At 36.5% G+C, this 14312-nt stretch overlaps 2 protein-coding genes and 1 pseudogene across 4 annotated transcripts; all 3 read right to left on the bottom strand.

The window, feature by feature from the left end:
• Window positions 1-94: 94 nt before the first annotated feature.
• On the bottom strand, window positions 95-2645 carry LOC132182835 (epoxide hydrolase 2-like; annotated as a pseudogene). The gene is made up of 5 exons (XR_015912079.1): window positions 2557-2645; window positions 2252-2466; window positions 1205-1375; window positions 824-1059; window positions 95-617 (listed from the first exon to the last, which is right to left on the bottom strand). The product of XR_015912079.1 is annotated as an epoxide hydrolase 2-like (transcript).
• A 1291-nt stretch (window positions 2646-3936) lies between these two features.
• LOC132181380 (epoxide hydrolase 2) lies at window positions 3937-6497 on the bottom strand. 2 transcript variants are annotated; one of them, XM_059594573.2, is made up of 5 exons: window positions 6335-6497; window positions 6004-6221; window positions 5124-5294; window positions 4715-4950; window positions 3937-4366 (listed from the first exon to the last, which is right to left on the bottom strand). In XM_059594573.2, the coding sequence occupies exons 1-5, from the start codon at window positions 6402-6404 to the stop codon at window positions 4117-4119; spliced, it is 945 nt and encodes a 314-aa protein (XP_059450556.2). In that variant the 5' UTR covers window positions 6405-6497; the 3' UTR covers window positions 3937-4116. The 2 variants fall into 2 exon arrangements, with proteins under 2 accessions (XP_059450556.2, XP_059450557.2); XM_059594574.2 differs by having other exon boundaries at window positions 6004-6218.
• Window positions 6498-9678: 3181 nt separating this feature from the next.
• LOC132182831 (Major facilitator superfamily protein) lies at window positions 9679-13111 on the bottom strand. Its single transcript, XM_059596180.2, has 2 exons — window positions 12488-13111; window positions 9679-11285 (listed from the first exon to the last, which is right to left on the bottom strand). Exons 1-2 carry the CDS (start codon window positions 12708-12710, stop codon window positions 9922-9924), a joined length of 1587 nt encoding a protein of 528 aa, XP_059452163.2. The 5' UTR covers window positions 12711-13111; the 3' UTR covers window positions 9679-9921.
• Window positions 13112-14312: the final 1201 nt, after the last annotated feature.

The following is a 14312-nucleotide window of genomic DNA, read 5'->3' as shown; positions in this document are numbered from 1 at the left end:
TCCGATTGTTTCATTTCCAATTTGGGAATCGCATGTTGAATTCACCCTCTAAGAAACAAGAGTTGCAGCTTAAACTTGTTTTAAGAGAAATTCATTTGCTGCATTTATATTCAGCTATGCATATTATTTGGAATATTTTCTTTAATCAGATGGGAACTGTAATTCCACTTCCGGCCTAGGTGAAGAGAAGCAAATGTAACATTATAATTGCCACTCTTTACATCCTCCATTGTTTTATACATATCTGACCCAAATTGACACCAAAATGCAGGAAATCCAAACGCATATATATATATATATGGAACCAAGCATATGCCATGGAAACAATCTATTTTCTGAAATTGGGTCATTCTTGCACCTCCGGCCTCTTCAGATGGTTTGTTTGTTGAGGAAGGTGATGATGAGCTCATTCACCTGCTCCGGGAATTGTTCATGGATAAAATGGCTTCCCTCCGGCAAGTACTTGATATCTAAATCGGGTACAAAATGCTTCACGGCCCCACCCCTTATATACTCCTCCATCCCTGGAAATTTTAAGACAATCCTTCTCACCCATAATTAGCAGCGATGGAGCTTTCACTTTTGGGTCAGTTATACCACAATCCACAGTTAAAGTCCTGCAAAAAATGAACCATATGTCAACTGTGTGGATATCCATCCATTTTAATACTTTTTGGGAGATCAAACTGGTTTCATGAGAACCTATCAAGAGAAAAGTTGTCTGGCACTCTGGCTTTCTGGTGTATATTGAAATTTTACACAAAAATTAGGACAATTTTCCTCTTGCTCTGTTACTTTCAGACTTTGGGGAGCTTTTCTTTACCTGTAGGGAACCTGCAAGGGAAAACGGAATCCAGATTTTTCATACAAGGATGCATAGACTGAGAGATCTTCCTCGGAGAACCATGGCGGCAGAGGAGTAGATGGGTTGAACAAGTCCATGATTTCCTGCTCCTCTGCCGCCACCGGAACCTCACTTCCAGAGAAAAGAGTGTAGATATTCCTTATCACTGACTTAACATCAAAGCGGCTGAAATCCGCTTCTGCTCGCCCCGGCTCCTAGGATTACAAAGGAATCACAATAGTAGCATAACATTGAGTGATTGCTTAATATAATTGGATTTGAAATGATAGTTTTAATATGTGACAACAAAATCTTACTTAGAGAATTCCATAAATGTTTATGTGAAAATGGATGGCATACCTGAAACCTCGATACATAGAAGCCTTCAGGAAGGAGATGACTTTGGATAGCAGAAGGACCAGGTAACATGAAAGGAACACCAAGTGTTATGACGCCACACACCCTTTCTGGGTGGACTGCTGGTACTAGGTATGCTGGGATGGCTCCTAAGTCCTTACCAACAAGAAAAGCCTGGTACCAAAAAATCCAAGTTGTGGGGATGCATATTATGATTTCAATGCAGGGAGGGAGGAAAATGGGAAGTTACAAGAAAATAAAAAACGAAGGTGAGTCGGTGACATAGCCATTCTTAAAGCAGTTGGAAATAGATCAAATAAATGACTCAACCCATCAAAGAAATAGGGCCTCCAAAAAAGGGGTAAAAGTAGATAAAGTTCCGTAAATGGAACAATCTACAGACCAGCAGGGGTGGAAATGGGCATGACCGTCTCGAGACCCTTCAATCTTACTAGAATCTCCAATTTAGGAGATACAAACAAGGGCATGGCCCTCGAAATATACTTCAATTTTGCTTGAATCCTTGATGGGCAAGTAACATGACTATCAGTAATTGGTTGAGGATAACAAACACGACCATTAGTAGTCGGAATGGGGGATTTAAGATTAATTCTTCTAAGTTACAGAAATCTTGCTAATAGTATTTGATATATTACCTTTTTTTTTTTTTTTTTTTCCAAGACGATTAAAGAATCGAGGTGAATGACAGAGACTAGATTTTACTTCAGACATTTACTCTGATACCATGTTAAATCACTACTTATTCCAAAAACTTGAGCCGTCAAAAAAGGTAAATTAATAATTTAATAAATATTGTTACAAAGTAGTTTGCCAGTAATTAACCCCACACGTATGAGTGATTGAAGTACAATTTGGCTAAGCATATGTGAGTTACATAGGTTGAAATGAATCAGTCGATTTTCCCATAATAACTCATATTACTTAATGATTTAACTGCAGCTAACAAAAAAACAAAAAAAAGGAAGCTACTTAGACTAACAAGAAATTCTTGTATTTTGATGATTGAATCAAATATGCAAGCAATAGTACCTTGTTGATGCCCAGAGAGTCAAGGAGGCTGGCAACATCATCAACAAGGTCCTTGAAAGTTGCTTTCTCTGGCTCTGCTGGCTGATCAGACAGTCCATAGCCCCTGAAGTCTATGGCTATTACTCGGTACCCAGCATTTGCAACAGCAGCCATCTGGTGCCTCCATGTATACCATATTTCGGGAAACCCATGCAAGAAGACCACCACCTTAAGACCTGCTAAAAAAAGTTCATGATTGTAAAAAATTAAAAAAAGACCATAAAAGAACATGTTTTTGGTGTCAGATTCAGTTTCCCAGGTCATACCGCTTCCAATCTCTGCTACATGAAGTTTTAGTTCTCTTACTTGGACATGACTGTGCTTGATCTTTTCCATTTTGGAGAGAGGAGTGACTTAACAAGACAACTATGGTTCTGCTTCATCTGTAGGAAATCTATCTCTTTTATGGTCGAATTCATCGCCCTAGTACCAAAAGGTATCCAAGGCTCTATGATTCCCCATACACGTGTACAGAAGAGCAACTATATATATATATTATCTAATATCATATAAAAATGTGGCATATTGTTGTTATCATTAAAATATTAGATAATGATTGAATAATAATAGTATGTGCATCAATGGAAGGAAGGCATATTCTCATCTAGATACATATAAAAATATAGCATAGCAGGTTTGTTCTTGAGTGGAGGTTCTCAAGTCAACAAGTAGAAACCAAGTTATCCCAGTGATAAACTACGAATCACTATTTGTGGTAAGAAGTTAAGAACAAGCCCTAAACAATGAATCTGGATCTCCGGTATCTTTTGGTTCGGATTGCTAGCAATTTTGGTAAAAAATGTGAAAGATTCTCTTTTTGGAGTTTACGTGTACCAGCAGCTAGACAGACATCTCAAGAACTATTCGGATACGTGGACCCTATATAAACTCTCACGTTTGCTACTCAAATAGTCAGTAATCCAGACAAAAAAATTGCTGAACTTTAACAACTGCAAACTGGAGATATTGCAAGTGAAGTAGATTTACAAAATGACAGAAGTAATAGCTTTTTCTACATGATTCCATCTCAACTTCCATCCACCGGATGGAATGCAACTGCTTTCACGCTAGTGCGGTCGTCTGTTGCTTGTTCTAACGCGCAACAGCTTTCAATTATCTTCATCAGTAACACATATATTAACATTAACATAGTCTGCCTTTACAATTTTGAGTCTTTGTATGAAACAGAATTAGTACCTGCATAACTTGGTCAAGTTTAAACATCATAAGTCATGCTTGAACCTGTTGAGGCTAGGTTTCCTGCCAAGGAGCATCCCCAACATGTATGCTTTGGTTCATCAAATTCCATATTCGTGAACTCAAAGATGTATGCACCAGACAGGAATTTTCAAACTCCCAATTGCCAAATTTGTACCCTCGTTGGAAACAATGTATAATCTGGCCTCTTAAAACAAGGTGAGTTTCATTTTACCTACTTGCAGCTTAAACATGTATCAAGAGAAATTCATTTGCTACAATTATATTCATCTATGCATTGCTTTTTTATTTGGAATATTTTCTTTAATCAGATGGGAACTGTAATTTCACTTCCGGCCTAGGTGAACAGAAGCAAATGTAACATTATAGTTGTCACTCTTTGCATCCTCCATTGTTTTATACATATCAGACACAAATTGACACCAAAATGCAGGAAATCCAAACTCATATATATATATAGATAAACCCAATTTGAAGATCTAAGTATGGTTGGCAAAGTCACACTTATTCCCAAAAATCAAAACAGATGTGCTTTAAGACAACCAAGCATATGCCATGAAAACAATCTATTTTCTGAAAATTGGGTCATTCTTGCACCTCCGGCTTCTTCAGATGGTTTGTTTGTTGAGGAAGGTGATGATGAGCTCATTCACCTGCTCCGGGAGTTGTTCATGGACAAAATGGCTTCCCTCCGGGATGTACTTAATATCTAAATCAGGTACAAAATGCTTCACGGCCCCACCCCTTATATACTCCTCCATCCCTGGAAATTTGAAGACATAATCCTTCTCACCCATAATCAGCAGCGATGGAGCTTTGACTTTTGGCTCAGTTATACCACAATCCACAGTTAAAGTCCTGCAAAAAATGACCCATATGTTAACTGTGTGGATATCCAACCATTTTCATACTTTTGGGAGATGTCAACCGTGTGGAAATATATCCAAACATTTTCATGCAATAGATATGACAGTAAAAATTAGCCTTTGAATTAATACTAGTAAGAAAAAACAAGGATTGATTTTTACTCCAAGGTCATCTCAGTTGTATGGCAAATGTATAGCAGTTTACTAAGTAGCATTACTCTTTTTTCTTTACCCATTATTTGGTTCTTGAAGTATAAAGTGAAGATGAATTGTAAGCTATATTCAGGTATTTTTATTGTCTTGCTCTGTTACTTTCAGACTTTGGGGGGCTTTTCTTTACCTGTAGGGAACCTGCAAGGCAAAACGGAATCCAGATTTTTCATACAAGGATGCATAGACTGAGAGATCTTCCTCGGAGAACCATGGCGGTAGAGGAGTAGATGGGTTGAACAAGCCCATGATTTCCTGCTCCTTGGCCGCCACCGGGACCTCACTTCCAGAGAAAAGAGTGTAGATATTCCTTATCACTGACTTAACATCAAAGCGGCCGAAATCCGCCTCTGCTCGCCCTGCTTCCTAGGATTTCAAAGGAATCACAACAATAACATAACATTGAGTGATTGTCTAATATAATTGGATTTGAAGTTTGGATAGATTTAAGTTTTGGGGTCAAGCTGATGATTTAATATGTGATAACAAAATCCTACTCAGAGAATTCCATAAATGTTCATGTCGAAATGAATGCATACCTGCCACCTTGATATATAGAATCCTTCAGGAAGGAGATGATTTTGGACAGCAGAAGGACCAGGTAACATGAAAGGAACACCAAGTGTTATGACACCAGACACCCTTTCTGGGTGGACTGCTGCTGCTAAATATGCTGGAATAGCTCCGAAATCCTTCCCAATAAGAAAAGCCTGGTACCAAAAAATCCAAGTTGTGGGGATGCATATTATGATCAAGTTTTTAAAGTTCTTCTAACTTGGGAAATCCTTCTAATAGTATTGACGAAGCGATAACGATTAAAGTGATTGAAAAGTTGTGTTTTCAATTCACAAATCAACACAGACATCGATAATGAAAACTGAATTGATATGTAACTCAAAAAACTGTAGATTGGTTTGATCAATCTTTTTAGAGAGTACTTTCTGTTTTTTAGTTGGAAAAGTATTCTAATGTGACATAAAGTGAAAACAGTTTTGAATGTTTTGTGAGTAATTATGTATTTGGAGTCTTTTGTTAATACTTTTTGCTTTTTAAATCAAAAGAGGGCCTAAATTCCCAATACAATCATGATTCTCTTATAACAATCCTACAAAGCTTAGATAAGACAAGAAACTAATTTTAGCACTAACCTAAAATGGATCAGATCGTGTAAAGATGTTAAGTCCAAATGTAGAAAAGTGAACTAAATCAATAAACAACTTAAAAGGGATGGAATTGATTTGTAGCAATTAACCCCACTTGTATGAGTGATTGAAGAAAAATTTGGCAGCATATGTGAGTTCAATAGGTTGGAATGAATCTGTAGATTCTTCCCAGGATAACTCAAAGCTTGTTCAATAGGTTAGAATGAATCTCTCCTTCTGTATTTTGATTTTTGAATCAAATATTCAAGCAAATTACCTTATTGATGCCCAGAGAGTCAAGGAGGCCGGCAATATCATCAACAAGGTCCTTGAAAGTAGCTTTCTCTGGCTCTGCTGGCTGGTCTGACAGTCCATAGCCCCTGAAGTCTATGGCTATTGCTCGATACCCAGCATTTGCAACAGCAACCATCTGGTGCCTCCATGTATACCATATTTCGGGGAACCCATGCAGGAAGACCACCACCTTAAGACCTGCTACAAAAAGTTCATGATTATATAGAGCAAAAACTTAAAAAATAAAAAATAAAAAATAAAAAAGCCATAAAAGAACATGTTTTTGGTGTCAGATTCAGATTCCCAGATCATACCGCTTCCAATCTCTGCTACATGAAGCTTTAGTTCTCTTACTTGAACATGAGTGTGCTTGATCTTTTCCATTTTGGAGAGAGAAGTGAGGTACAATGAGCGACTTTAACAAGACAACTATGGTTCTGGTTCATCCGTAGGAAATGTCTCTCTTTTATGGTCAAATTCATCGTACAGAAGAGCAACTGTGTGTCTATATATATATAACTTATATTATAGTAATTTGGTTATTATATTTTTAGTTGGTAGCTATTGAAATTCATGCAATTTATAGGACTTGGTTAGTTGGGCTGGTAGTTACATTGAAATGTAACCAACATAGGTCGAAATCAATCGGATTAATTACATCCTCATCGATGCAACAGAACCAGTAAGACATCATCTCTTTCACCTAAATCAAATTCCAACCTCTAAATTTTTGATCATCTTAATTTATGTGTTTATTTTATCGCTATTATTATTATTATTATTATTATTCCGCTTACTGTATTATAAGTTTCTATAGGAAGAGCATGGAACAGGTGAGCAAGTGGCAAAGTAGCAAATGGCATTTCATGCCACATAAGCGGGGATGCCACCAAAAGAATTAGGGAAAAATTTACTTATTCTTTTGAATTGTTACTCCTTTTTTAATATATTTCATAAAATTTAAAATCTCTCAATTTAGTATATTGAATCTTTAATTATTTTTTTTCAACGTCTCTCATCCATGTTAAAGCCTAACAAAATTTCCTAAATATCCCCTTCCTTTAGAAATTGATCATTTCTATTTCATTTGAAATTGATAGTATCTATTTAGTGTATTTAGGAGGGTAATATTGTCTCTCCTTTTTTTGTAAATCTTTTTGGACAAATTTATCTTCCTAAATGCACTAAATGAATACTTTCCCTTTCAAATGAAATGGAGAGGATCTTTTCCCCAACCCCCCCCCCCCCCCCCCCCTTTTTTTTTTGAAAAAAAATTATATATTTAAATTTTTTTGCGAAGATTGAGCCAAGGGTATTTCTGTAAATACTGTTATATTCGGACCACCGCCAAATCTTTGTAATTATTTTTTTTTTCCCCCTAAGACAAATGGAGGTATTTTGGAAAAAATTAACAGGGAATGAGATTGTAAACAATTGAAAGATGAATACACGAATGACTGAATTGAGAGAAATTGAACTTTAGTGGTGACATTGCAAAAATGATAACAATTGTCTCCATGGGAGTTGCGACAAAACTCTAAACCTAATTTGACTGACTTGGGGCCAAACCCATTATCGAATTATAAAATAATACAACTCTTAAAAATAAATACTAATAACCTAAATAATTAATAAAACTAAAGAATCTAATTAATTATGTCTTGTCCTGCATCAATGCCTTTTTATTTTGAGTGAAATTAATTGTCTTCATCGAAAATAATAATAGTTGTAAGCATTCAAATATTTAGATAATGGTTTAATAATAATAGCATGTGCATCAATGGATGGAAGGCATATTCCCATCTAGATACGTATAAAAATATAGCACGGCAGGTTTGTCCTTAGTCAAGGTTCTCAAGTCAACAAGTAGAAACCATGATAAACTAGAATCACTTTTAGTGGTCATCCAATATTTATAAAAATAAAAAATAAAAAAAAATAAAAAGAAAGAAAAGAAAAGAAGAAGTTAAGAAAGGATTTGGATTTCCGTTATTGCTACTCGAATTGCTACCAATTTGAACATTAAAATTATTGATAATTGTAAAATTTGCAGACCAGAGATGTAAGTAAAGTAGATTTACAAAATTAGGACTGCCTAACATGTTTATATATATAAGAAACAATAAATTACAAGCTAAGGGCTGAGCAACCCAAACAAAAAGATCCTAAACCACCGAAACATGAAGGTAAACAAAAAAAAAAAAAAAAAAGAGGCAATGCATCAAATGAATAACTCGGGCCTATGCTTTCTTAATGCGAAGACCAAGAAAATTGGACACCAATGAAGGCGGTAAGACTTGGTGTGTCAAAGATGGCACAGCCAAATGATCCAAGGAGAAGAACGTAACCGAAAAGGTTTCAAAATCCTCTCCAAGCCACAAAGATCATATAATTACAAACGGCGGCAGGAACTCTTAAAATGATAGAAAATAACAACATAAAAACAAAATACAAAACCAAGAACAAGTCAGACAGTAGCATTGAACGATGGAGGTGCACCAGAGGCGGAGGTAGAAGTGGATGAGGTAGAGCACCAGAGAGGACTACGCGCGCCTGCGAGTGAGATCTACTCGCAGGCGCGTGTTGATCACGCTCTGGCGCGTGGGTTGTATGCGGCGGTTCTAGCGGCAGACGGGAGCGGCTACACCCAGGAACAAGGTGGAGGGGCACGTGTATGGTGTTGGCTTCCCGAAATGCATAGATCTGATTTTGAAAAAATCAAATCCAAAAATTTCAGGAAGAGAGAAGATTCGAGGCTATGAGCTGTCGATGATGCCGGTGAACGGTGGATTTACAGTGGAGGATTGGGTGATGCAGTTATTGAAAGAAGAAAATACAACAAAAACATAAGATAAGGCCTCCGAAGAGGCGGATAGGGTCTCCGAAGAGACGGGTTTGGCGTCAAAAGAGGCGAGAAGGGTAGGGAGAAGAAGAGGGAGAGGGCGGGAGGGGTAGGGGGAGGAGGAAGGAACCAAGACTCCCTCCTCCATGCCAGCCGTTGGAGGAAGACTATGGGTTTTTGAGGAGAGAGAACTGAGAGAATTGCCTTTGGCTAAATTTAATTTTCTATCTTCGGACTGCCTAACATGTTAATACTAATACAATTATCTGGTGGTTAAAGTAAACCAATTGAATAAGAGTCTTTACATCTCTTGACTACAACAAGAAAATCTCAAATAAGATTTTATGTGCACCCTTTGGTTGCTAACTGAAGGAGACTGAATCTTTCTTGACACAGACCAATTCATGCCACCAAAGGTTCTCTTTGAAAACCCACATTCTGCTAGAATTAACACAGTAACAACTCAGTAGTTGTTAGATTATTTAAATCAAATAAGTTTTCCCCTCATTTTCTTAAATTTTCTTCAACTTTTCCTTCTGTGTATTTCTCTTTTATCCCACATTGAAAATTTAGAACTTTGCAATTCTAACAGTCCTATTTTGATTATAATTGTAACATTAATAACCATTTTTTTCCCACAGTTAGTAACAATTGTTTCAACAGTAAAAAACTGCTTTTATAAATTATATATAAAAGGATGATTGAATTCTACTTACTTCTCTTTTTCTTATTCCTCTCTTATTGTTAAAGATTTCTTGTTTACAATAGTATCCAAAGTTTGCAATCTGCACACTATATCCGGCCAATATTGTATCATGAGGACAAAGTTGTTTTGTTCGCATTGCAAAGCTTATTATATAAGTGGGAGGCAATATTTGTACAAGAGATAAAGTAAAACCCGCCTTACAAATCAGAAAGTATTCTGCCCTACTTTCTTCAAATTCTGAAGAATCCCACATTCCATTTCCAACAGAAGTTATGTGAAAATATTGATCACCTGGAAACCATTCTGCATTCTGATTCAAATAGTGGCTCATCTGGTAAACCTCCTCAAACCAGTCATTGTTTCTGCACAAGATGCTCGACGTCTCCCATCTCCACTTCACTTCTTTGCCACTCATATTCATTCTGAAATAGCATCTCAATCTGCTCCAATGATTTTCCTTTAGTTTCTGGAACAAGTTTATGGACAAAGAGAACAGAAAGAGCAGAAACTGCAGAGAAGGTGAAGAAGATTCCACCCATGGTGATTGCGCTGGAAACAGACAGGAAAGACATGGCAACCAGGCCACTGCACATCCTATTCCCCACTGCCCCAAGTGCGGCTGCTTGAGCACGCAATCTCAAAGGGAAGATTTCAGATGTTACAACCCAGCAAACAGGGCCAATTCCAACTGAAAAGAAAGCTACATTCCCACAAACAGAGAGAATTGACAAGGCAACCCCAAGCTGTCCTTGCCCTAGTAAGGAGAGAGAGAGTCCCAAACTGAACAAACAAATAGTCATTCCAATTGTGCTCACATAGAGCAAGGGCTTCCTGCCAAGTTTGTCAATAAGAAGAATAGCAACCAATATAAAAACAGTCTTTGTAACACCCACAGCAACAGTGGCTGCAAGGAGATGTGAGTTCCCCTCAACCCCAGCTTGTTTCAAGATTTCAGGACTGTAGTACACAGTGGCATCTATTCCTGTGATCTGTTGGAAACACTGGATTCCAAAACCAGTTACCAGCATTCGGCGAAGTGCGGGAGAAGGGCTCAACAGTTCGCGCCATACGGCTTTCTCTTCGCCCTTCTCACCACCAGTCATTCCAGCAGCTAATTGTATCTCTGCAAGTCTTTCCTCCACCTCTCTCTCATTGTCATTAGTTTTCATCAACACTGATCTAGCTTCCTCGATTCGATTCTGTATCACCAACCACCTTGGCGACTCAGGAATTATGAAAAGTGCAAACCCTATGAAGACTGAGGGCAGAATTCCCACACCAAGCATTATTCTCCAATTTATGTGTGCTGGAAGGCCAGAAAACATATAGTTTGAGACATAACCAAGTAGAATTCCGATGTTTATAAAAATCTCCGGGAATGAGGTTAGTGAACCTCTTGCAATGGTGGGTGATATCTCAGCAATATAGACAGGAGCAATCATGACTCCGAACCCGATTCCAACCCCGGCCAGGAGTCTTCCTAACATTAATACTTCGAATGAATGAGCAAGCGTCATTACAGCAGCACCTATTTGAAAGATAACAGCAGCCAAGGCCATTGTCCATTTTCTGCCAATAGCATCTGATGTTCTACCACCAGCTAAACTTCCAAAGAGTGAAACAACGCTCAAAATCCCAACAAGTATTTCTTCCTGTACCTCAGTTATCTTTAGATCTTCTTGAATAAATATAATTGCTCCACTCATGACCCCTACATCTGCATATTGAAAAACCCCAAATGCATCGATTAATCAGTTGTATGAGTGGGACTGTAGTGAAAAGAAAAAAAAACCAAAAACAAAAGATAAAGTTCATTTTTCACCACTTCCTTAGAGATTGAGGTAGGAGTTTGTGTAAAGAACATCAATTAATTGGCATATCAAAGCCAGAGTTCCAGTGAATGTCGGAAACAAAGAAATGAATTTTATAAATGGATTATGAACTCAACAAAGAAGAAAATTATCATATCAGATGACAACGGAGCAAAATAGAACTGCTAAAAGACTATTATTTAACCATTTCCCCCCTGCATGGAAACTCCCCAGTAATATCTGAGTGAGAGGGTCATGCGGTCTTCAGATATAAACTTAAAAGCAAACAACGTGTGCAAACAACTTAGTAGAATTTTCTTATATAAAAAAGATGAAATTTCAATTTTCTTGAATGTTTAACTCAATATGTTCTGCTCCTGATGTGTCTCACAACTTCACGAGCTATGCTCATCCTTGTCAATAAAGCTGTGAAATAAAATTTCAAAAGCCGTATAAAAATAAGATTCATATATAATAACAAATCCAAGCAAATAGATCGTACAATGCACTGATGAAGTCTCCTAATAAATTTAACCAGAGTAACACCTGAAACTGAGCAAATACTCACCCATATTAAGCGTTCTAAATTATCAAAATTAAGTGAAAAAATAATAATATCAGTGAGGGTAAGTGGAAAGAAATAATCACTTCAACTTCAACCACAAGTTAAACAAAAATTTTGCAATTTTATGTACATCATTAGTGTTCAATTACAGAGAATGACTCATCAAAACAACAACCTCAATCAATTTTTATACAAGAGTGTCAAGCATAAACATGGGGATCATATAAGAGGTTATTTTGAATTGGCTGTCATAGGAAATCGAGATTACCTTTCCCTGCTAATCTAGACAATCAGATGAAATGTGCTTTTTTTTTTTTTTTCTTCCACAGAAAAAAAGAAAAAAAGAAAAAAAAAAAAAGAAAAAAAGAAAAAAAGTGAAATAATGTATAAAGACAATCAAATTCTAAACAAAGGATTGATTCTGATGATTTGGGTGAAATGAAGAGTCTTTAACCAAATAGTAGATCATAGAGACTTGATTGATAAAAGTAACAACAACAACAACGACTAGTTCTACAACAACAATGTTAAAGAAAAGCATACCATAGCCAAGAAGAACAGAGTTGAGAGAAGCAAAGACAGCGGAGGCAAAAACAAATCTCCTGGTACTCTTACTCCTGTTCTCCTGATGATGGTGGTGTGAAGCATCATCAACATCCTCAGTGAGCTCAGAGTCCATCCTCCTGTACTTATTCTTAGTCCCCAATGGAACAACAGACAACCCCATTTCCCCATTCCCGTTTTCTTGGACACCCACCAAACCCATCTCACTTCCCTTGGACTCTCTGCCTGTTTTTCTACCAGAAAACAAAAAATCAAGACAGCCCAGAAGCTGTTTTGTGGGGGGTTTTGACTACCAAACCATCTGGAGACTAAAGAGCATGGGATTGGGTTTTAGATCTGAAAGAAACCAAGATCAGGGAAGGAGAAGGCTCAGCAAGTGGGGACCTTTGTTTTTGTCACGCAAGCAAACCCACTTGCATTTGTTAAATTCAACATGTGCAAACGGTAAGCATCAGGATTCAAGAGACCTTGACCTCTTACCTTTTATAAGCTAAAATGCTTCTTTCGAGGTGTTTTCGTGTAAACATGGAAGCCTTTCTAGTTTTCTACCTTTGTTTTTGTTGAACAGTAGCTATTTTTTTCTTGGTTGTGGCTGATTTTAAGGCCGTGCTTCCCATTCATGAATTTCAAGTGATAATATTTATCTATTATGGTTTTAGTTTGACTCCTTCAATTTCATTTCGCCTAAATGTTTTTAACTTTTTTGTATAAAATATCTGATGGAAAATTATGACAGAAACTGTAAGAATAAGAATGAATCAGGAACATGGGATTGCAAGACACGTTGGTGAGTTCCTTTTCTGACAGTGATATGCCTCTCTCTCTCTCTACTAAAATTGTCAGAATTAGGTTGCAACTTATTAAAAAAATCCATCTTTGCTCAGCAAAAATATTAGAAAATTCATCCTTATTGTATCATCTAATAAAAATTCTACCCTAGGCATGATTGGATCTGAATTCTTGCGCTTGGATTGGGATCTCCTTCAAATGGTGGTTTTTGTTAGGAGAAACTTCACAAAATTTTTCTGAATTTTTACGTATTTTGAAATTATTCTCAAAATTCAAAAACTCTCAATTTTAAAGTATCAAACTTTTAATTTTTTGTAATGCCATTTATCTGTTAAGATTTTTTATTAAATATTTTTTAAATTTCTAAAATAACTTTTTTTTTATATATAAAAAATAAAATAAAAAAATGCAAATATTAGTATTTTGAAACGTTTAAAAATATTTAACGAAAAATCTTAACGGATTTAAACATTACAAAAAATTAAAAGTTTAATACCTTAAATTGAGAGTTATTAACTTTAAAAATAGTTTCAAACAAATAAAAGTTCAATGGGATTTTATAAAGTTTATCTTTTTGTTAATATTCATGGTTATAAAATCTCATAATAAATCGAAGAGATAAAAGACGGAGATAATCTTTTTGACTATATCTTTTCTTGATAGTTAAATACAATTACTTAGTTTAGGATTAACAAATCCTAGAAATCAACATTAACCACAAAAGATTTCTATCTTTATCAATGGCTCCTCCTCATTTGGGTAAGAGAATCTTCTTTCGGATGTATTTGAACATGTATTGAACGACTTTTTCCAAGCCATGGACAAAGGATTTGGAGCTTTTGAAAATTTGGGTTGATTTTGTTGAACAAAATGGTTGAACGTGGACTTGATCGAGCCCTGCCAAAGTAAATACGGCACTAGTCAAGGTTACGTGGCGCGCCACTCCGATATGAGTTTCTTCCTGCACCAATCACGCTAGGGCTAGGTGCCATTTCTTGTATGCAACCCACTATGT

This window comes from Corylus avellana, chromosome 5 (genome assembly GCF_965113065.1).
Source record: "Corylus avellana chromosome 5, dhCorAvel1.hap1.2, whole genome shotgun sequence".
Taxonomy (NCBI): domain Eukaryota; kingdom Viridiplantae; phylum Streptophyta; class Magnoliopsida; order Fagales; family Betulaceae; genus Corylus; species Corylus avellana.
This window is presented reverse-complemented; position numbering and strand designations above follow the sequence as displayed.